Source organism: Myxine glutinosa, chromosome 3 (assembly GCF_964187855.1).
Source record: "Myxine glutinosa chromosome 3, kmMyxGlut1.1, whole genome shotgun sequence".
NCBI classification, from domain to species: domain Eukaryota; kingdom Metazoa; phylum Chordata; class Myxini; order Myxiniformes; family Myxinidae; genus Myxine; species Myxine glutinosa.
In genome coordinates this window covers 74774094-74781724 of record NC_136263.1, presented here as the reverse complement: position 1 = coordinate 74781724, position 7631 = coordinate 74774094, and the positions used below count along the sequence as shown (strand labels likewise).

The window sequence follows — 7631 nt, the reverse complement described above, 5'->3', positions numbered from 1 at the left end:
TCCTGCCTCCCCCCAGGCCCTCTGCCTCCCACACATCTCCCGATGTCCCTACCCTCAAATGTTGTGTTTGTGTGCTTCCTCCCCTTCTCTCCCCATCTTGTCGACCGCTCCCACTTTTATATACTTTGTTTACTTGTTTGTTTGATTTGTTTGTTTGATAAATGTTAGCTCTTTCACGAGCCTCGACTCTGTATACAAAAAAAACAAAAAACGAAATACGACTTTATTGACAGTGCAGCACTGCAGGTGTATCAGTTGTAGTGTTCATGTACAGGCTTTAGTAAGAACAGACATACATATGCAAATACTTATCGTTTCTGGACAGGTGCAGTTGTGGTAATTGTGAGGCCATGCCACAGGTGAATAAGTGCAAGTGCTGCAGGGAGATACCTAAAGTTAGAGAAGAAATGGAAAACGCTGGAGTACTTTCATGCATTAATCAGCCACCCTGGTTTTGCACCATGCTGTTTGGACACATATGTGCTGCGAACAGCTAACTACACCTACATTGACCATCATGGAAAGCACGGGCCATCACAAAGAAACCAACATGAGTAAGTTCTACACATCATCTTCAAACTATATTTAACCCTCTGGGCCCTAGGGCTGATGCAATAAGCTGTGCTGTGCGCCAATTGATCGGCCCTTAGGGCCCCCGAGGGTTAAAATGTAAATTCAAACACATATGTACATTTATGCATTTTTAAGTGCTACCGACATGATTTTAGATCACTTAAATAATTCTTGTTAACAGCAGATCATGATAAAAAATGTATCTTTTCATTAAAAGTCTGGCGGTATAGAAAGCTAAAAGGCAATTAGGGATGAAAAAAAATAAAACCTTCGTGACGTCACATGGGTTTGGCAAAGTATTTGAGCAAATAATTGGCAAGGGATTTCCACAGACAGGATGTAAACAGGTTCGACAATTTATTTGACCAACAGAAATTCTCGGAGATTATAAGAATTGACTTAGAAAGTAACATTTTAACCATCTGCCCTTATCACCTACTGGCATGCTGGTAGCATAATGTAAATATAAGCAAAAACATACGCATTTCCACAAGATGTAACACTAATAAGAGATTTCTAACGGCTGGAAATTGTGTTTCAGGAGATACAGATTTGTAGCGTATCGTCAGTTTGTCCGCTTGTGTTGGGGTCATCTCGGAAGAGACAATCGTGTGCCATTGCCGTCATGTGTGGTCAACAAAATACGTCATCATTTCCCAGCTGCAGACTACATGGGATTCAAACATCCACAGCAGAAGAATTAGAGGCTGCAAAGCGGCTCTGGAGCAGAGCGACAGCTTCATCCTTGGCTGGACGGCTGACACCAGCACACAGCACAGGCGGTTGATCAATGTTTGGTGTCTGTCTGTCTTTTTCTGATGTTGTGCACTGTGCAACAACTACCTCCATGATCTCTCTCACGCACTCTGCAATCACAAACATGAAAATAATACTGTGCAAGATAAATGTCTGTTGCAATATAAAGTTCTTCCATGAAATAAAAATTTTAATCAAATGTGTAATCATGCAGTGTTGTTTCTTCAGTGAATAGAGCATACTTCGGAGAATATTATTGAAATTTGTACCATATGTAGGGTCTTTCAAAATCTTCTTCACAGAATACTCTCCCTTCTTCCACTTTGGAAAGTTGGTGGCATATCGTGCCTGTCCTGCCGCAGTCCTCTGCTGTTCTCGACCAGCATTCTCGTTAAAATGCATGACTGCGAGGAGAGTTCTAAAAATAATAACATAAATAATTTGTGACGTGTGTAAGTCACACAAGAATCTATAACTTTCTAAATCAATAAATGATTTTAAAAAATACCTTCTCAGTTGACCATGGTAGGAGAAGGAATACATCTTGGGTGCAAAGTGATTGAGGAGGCTGTGGAAGGCCTCGAGAGAGGAGGTTTGCTCTTGACCAGACAGCTGTCTCATGTCCTTCAGCAGAGCAGGGCTACGCACAAGTTTCTCCAGCTTCACCATTGCTGGAGTACCTGCAATAAGCATGACATGTGAATATGCAACACTAAATGAAACTTAGTCAAGAATCTTATGACAATAACATGAACATTTATCACTCACATGGATGGAACCACTGTTTTCTGGCTTCTCTCCCAACCAGTGGAGCATGTGCACATGAAGGGAAATGAGGGTTATCATGGACTTGAATATTGACAAGGTGGTTGAGGATGGATGTCCACTTTGCAGTGATGGTGTCTGGCTGTCCTGGGGGTGTGGAGCTGGCGCACCAGTACAGGTGATTGATGATGCTGGCCATCCACTGCACAATTCCATGGCATTCTTTCTCTTTTGACAGAGATAGCAATTTCTTCTTAACACCTGCAAAAAAATAGAACGGGAAAAATGCATATTTCCCATAGAAAGAACAAAGTTCGATACAGCTTTATAATGTAAAAGCGTTCACCACCTTTTGCAATGTGCCAAACGTCAAAGAGGTGTTTGACTTCAGGCGCATTTTCCTTCAGCCATTTCCTAACCTGGACATGCCTGTCCGTGACCATTGTGTCTATGGACAGGCCTTCTTTGCTCAGAAATGCTATCACTCTTTTCAGCCCCTCCTTCTCCATGTGGCAAGAGCTTGGAACTTTATTGCACTAAACATAATCGTGTGTTGAGAACATCTAAGTCAACTTAAATTGTCCACAACCAATATTCTATGTACCCACACTAGTTCTATGTGTATGTCTACATATATCTGCTGATGTTACCTGAACAAGCTCAACATCGATGATGACTTTGGCCACCAGCTCCATGATAGCATAAGAGCCAAACTTCGCCGAGTGTCCTGGCGAGTCACAGCGTCCATCCCCACCAAACATCAAACCTCTGCGCTCTGCTTGCAGGGATGCCACGAGCCACTTTCTGTTCTCCAACCAAAAGGGTTTTATGGCAGGAAAAAGCATCATGTTTTGGGTCGCGAGAAAGTTCTCGATGAAATTCCTGCCACTCTCATATGGTGGAGAACCTTGAGTACCTTGCTTGGTACAGCACCTGACATGAGAATGCCAGCTGACAAAATGATATTGCCAGCGAGTGACTTGCCTATATAAGGCTGACTCTTCCACTCTGTTGTCAGAGAACATACACCACATTGAAAATGCACCAGCAACATGGTGCCGTTTGTGTTATGATCCACCTTGAGACCCGTCTCTCCACACCAGCTGCAGCGCACCAACTTGAAAAGTTGCAGCAAGCTGCTCCAGAAGACTATATACTTTGTGTCGTCGAGGACATTGTTTGTCTCAGGAGTCTGTTGCTCGGAGCTGCAACTGTCGTCAGTCTCGTCAGCAGATGAAGGCAGGTAGTCGTTATCACTCTCATCAAGAGGTTCAGGGCTGTCACAGCCGCCATCTCTTCCAGCAGCTGCCACAGCATCATTTTGATGGCCACATGTTACACAGTGGCCTGGCAGTGGCTCAGTCTGTGTGCCAATGTGTGACACATGGCTGAGCACATCAGTTTGAGTACCTGGAAGTCATCAGCAAACATTAAACATCAAAACAATTAACAAACAATTAACAAGTGAAAAGTAATAGAATCAGGAAAAGCATATTAATAATAATAAAGCAAGTAATACCTTTGTGTTTAAGAGTGCCGAGCTTGGTTTGTGACACCTGAACACGCACGTGTCGTCTGGTGCAAGGCTGAAGAGATGTCTCTGTTGACTGAACCTGGAAATAAACCATACATATTTCATTCGTTATGCGATTACTTCGCTAGAAAATTGCAAAAACAAGAATTATGCTGTGGCTATTATTTGTAACAAAGTGACGAACCTCACTGGACACAGCCTCACAATCAGCAGGTGCCTGGCTCTGATCACATGTAGAAGTTGTAGCAGCAGGTTGTGCTACTAGTCTACTTGCCAGCAATGTGAACCCGGAAATGTTGAGTACCCCAAAGTTTAAAGTTAGAAATGTACAGTATGGGTCCCCAGCACTTAGAAACTGCCGGATGCTAACTTGCATATGTTGGGCAATTAGCAAAATTAGCATTAATAGCATTAACCCTATCAAACATAGGCCTGGGACACTGAAATTTCTGTTTCGCTCTATTGCTCCACTTTTATTCACAGGTATTAGAGGTAACAAAGGCAAGTACCATACCAAACTAGAATAATATGATGATGGGTAAATAATATCCTCAAAATTAAAACACAAGTATACCCAAAATTATCAGAGCTGAAAAATATGTGCACTAGTTACACAACATAAAACTTCCATCAAGAAAGAGCGTCTTGCACTTCTACTACTCTGCACTGTTATAAAGCATATCCTCATCATAAAACTCATCCTCATCGTCTTCATCTTCTTCTCCTGACTCTACATTCTTGTCATTTTGCTCTTCTTGCTGTGAGTGTGTGAGTGTGTTGCAACATGTACTATTAGAGCCTTTGCAGAAGCAGTAGCTGGTACAGGCCAGGCCTGCAGCTACGCAGCTGCACTTTGCTGTTAAACAGGGCTTTAACCCAGCTTTGCAGCTACAGCTGATCATTTCCAACACGGCAGGAGGAGCAACGGGGCTTGCATCCAGGATGGGCATGATGACTTCCTCTCCCTTCTCGCCTTCCTTCTTATTCCATCCAAACTCTATTATGTCCACAGCTGGTGGGTCAGGGCAGTCTGCTGCTTTCCAAAGCAGCACCTGTAGATGGGCACGCCGTCCATGGAGGAGAGCGTTGCGCTCTGTAGGAGGCAGTGTCTTCAGTGCTGGGGGGGTTTTGCGCTTTCGGTAGATGTCATATCTGGCGACGTTCAGAGATGCCGACTCCCTCTCGTTGTACAGAGCCAGGAAGAAACCACTCACTGCCTCTGTAATCTGTAAATCAGTAGCTCCCTCCTCTCCGATGAAGTGAAGCAGGTCACCAGGTACTACTCTCATGGCCTTGAGGGCGGACACCTTCCCTTTCCCCGCGGGATAGGAGGTGGTGTCACATCCAGAGAGAGCATGCATAGCCAGGATGGAGCGACACTGCTCACCGAGATTCTCTACTGTCGAATTGATGTTGAGAATAGTGCCATCCCATCTCTCCATCTGCAAGTTACATGTGATACCCACCTTCCAGCACCAATAGACCATGAGTACGAAAACATCAGTGTCGTCGCTGAGAATGCAGACAGTTTCAGCTCCGCGACTGGCTGCATCCAACATGTATGAGATGAGGGAGACGTCAGCCTCGTCATGAGTGACAATACTGTCTGCTTTGCTGACCATCTTGATGTGATCTCCTATGCTGTGTGTGCACAGGAGCTCACCCAGTCTCCGTTTGTTTGTCTTGTTCTTCATCACTTTGTCGCGGCTAGGTAGAGGGGTTGTCAGTGAGAGTCGGTACCCTGTTGAGCTCTCCCCAGCTCTTCTCTGCCTCTCGTGGTCTTTGGCAGAGACTTGCTCATACCGGTCAAAGATGACAAATGTTTCGGTGATGTAGCGATTAAGCCGGCGCCCCATGCTGGCTGCGAGGTCAGCCACAGTGCCTGACGATGGCCACACCACGTGGTAGATGAACTGCGATGCATCAACGAGTACAACATGTGGTGGGTGGGGATTGGGGGCAAGGATTCCAAGACGCTGGACGATCACAGACTTGTTACCCTTCCTGAGGCATCCATACTCATCGATGATGGATGCAGGGACCGGGCCGAGCTCGTAGTCAAAGAGGGCAGAGAGCTCCATTCTTCTCTTGCTCCCCACCACCAGCAGCCGAGCAAACAACGCCTCAAGGTCACATATGATCTTCGCATTGACCTTCACTCTTTTTTTGGTGAATGTCATTGTCACCACCTTATTTGAGATGGGCGCATGAAATCTCTCAGGAAGTGATGAAGAGAACAGTGTGCTCATGTCCTGTCCGATCTTCAATGCATCTTGCACATTCACCTTTTCATCTGCCACCTGACCATTTATGATATGGTGGAGGGTCGCGGTCTCTATGGTGAGTGGATGGGAGTTTTCCTGTAGCACTCTCAGGATTTTAGCCCGGTCCTCCGCATCCAATTCCCGCCATCCTTTACCCTCTTCTTTGTGTCTGTTGGGCTTCATTGTCTTATCCGGTGCTTCAGCATCGTCGTAAATCTCATCCAATGACTTGGAGAGATAGGAGCAGATGCCGAAAGATTGGATCCACACGGCGACCTGCTCAGGGTTGGTGGAGATGCCCTTCATGCCTCCTACTCCCTTCCCTTGCTTGATGCATGTCTGCTCCCCAAACATGTCTCCACTCACTGCAGCTGCACCATCAGAGTGGCGGCACACACGGCTTCCAGCGTAAAGGTCATCCTTGGCAGTAGCAGGAAGGTACTGCATGTCACGCAGATGCCATGTGATCCATCTTGCGTAGTGGTGATGACCGGCAGCAAAGAAATAGGGCAGCATCTCTTCAAGGCAGTGTTGTTGCAGCATCCAATCACCCTCTCTTTCTGCTCGCCAGAACCTGTGAGCTATTAGGGTAGGGGTGATGAAACAATCCTCCCATAGCCGGCCTGTGGGGTGCTCTCTGGCTTTCTCCAGGAATGCCGTTATCTGCTCGTGAGTCTTCTCTCCATCCACGAAGAAGTCATGAAGAAGAGCAGACACAACCATACGGAAGGCTCGCATAGCCTTGGGCCAGGCCTTCCCATTGAAGATGGATTTCAGGCCTCCAAATGATGCACCGACTAGCTCCTCGACACCTGTTGAATTCATCACCTATTGGTACTGCAAATTTTGAATACTCAAAAAAAACCTAAAAACTAGAACTGCCACTTTAAAACTGCTGGCAGTGATGACCGGTTTACTCGCACCCACTTTTGATACAACCCCACTTTTGATACAACCCCACTTTTGATACAACCCCACTTTTCATACAACCCCACTTTCATTGGACATGCTTTGACACAACCCCCTTGGTTACAACCCCGACACACACACACACACACACACACTCACCCCCCCCCCCCCCCGTACTACAAATCCACCCCCCCCCCACACACACCCCTCCACACATACACACACACACTCGCCCCCCCCCATACGCACACCCCAACCCCCCACCCCCCACATACACACATATCCCCCCCCCCCCAACCCACACACACACACAGACATCCACGCACACGCACATCCACACACACACACAAACACACGCACATCCCCCCCACCCCATCCATTTTAAAAAATATTTTCGTTTAATTAACGATATCTGCCACCCGTGGAAGAACGTCCTGCCGTGGCATGACGTCATCCGTGGCCCGTGCCGTATGTCAGCGTAGAACGAAGTATCCCGTCGATCGAACTTGGTCAAATTTTTCATGATTGTCACCAAATTTGTTGTGGTATTTTGTTAACTCATCCGAGGCAATACAACAATCGAAATCCAATTTGAAATCGGAGCCAAATTGACGCCGTAAGGTCTGCCTGCACGTGTGGATATTTTACCTGTGGAAGATTCACTTTGGAAATGCGACCTATTTAAAATGTTAGATTTTGGATAACTTCGTCATTTTAAATCGGATTTCCACAAAATATTGGTCACCATTGCTTGCAGATACCTCTCTTTCTCCTTAAAATTGAAGACAGGATGAACTTCAGAGCGAGAAATAAGCCGAGGCGGCGGAGAG

The 7631-nt window shown here is 46.0% G+C and overlaps 1 protein-coding gene across 3 annotated transcripts; it reads right to left on the bottom strand.

Moving 5' to 3' along the window:
• Positions 1 to 209: 209 nt before the first annotated feature.
• On the bottom strand, positions 210 to 6950 carry LOC137423439 (uncharacterized). 3 transcript variants are annotated; one of them, XM_068110614.2, is made up of 7 exons: positions 3813 to 6950; positions 3614 to 3707; positions 2745 to 3504; positions 2098 to 2355; positions 1838 to 2009; positions 1599 to 1747; positions 210 to 1439 (listed from the first exon to the last, which is right to left on the bottom strand). In XM_068110614.2, exon 1 carries the CDS (start codon positions 6715 to 6717, stop codon positions 4285 to 4287), a length of 2433 nt encoding a protein of 810 aa, XP_067966715.2. In that variant the 5' UTR covers positions 6718 to 6950; the 3' UTR covers positions 210 to 1439; positions 1599 to 1747; positions 1838 to 2009; positions 2098 to 2355; positions 2745 to 3504; positions 3614 to 3707; positions 3813 to 4284. The 3 variants fall into 3 exon arrangements, with proteins under 3 accessions (XP_067966715.2, XP_067966716.2, XP_067966714.2); XM_068110615.2 differs by having other exon boundaries at positions 1572 to 1747; positions 3614 to 6950; XM_068110613.2 differs by having other exon boundaries at positions 3614 to 6950.
• Between the last annotated feature and the right edge of the window lie 681 nt (positions 6951 to 7631).

Coding starts and splice junctions, on each gene's coding strand:
- LOC137423439 (XM_068110615.2), bottom strand. CDS start 6,717: ATGAATTCAACAGGTGTCGAGGAGCTAGTCGGTGCATCATTTGGAGGC.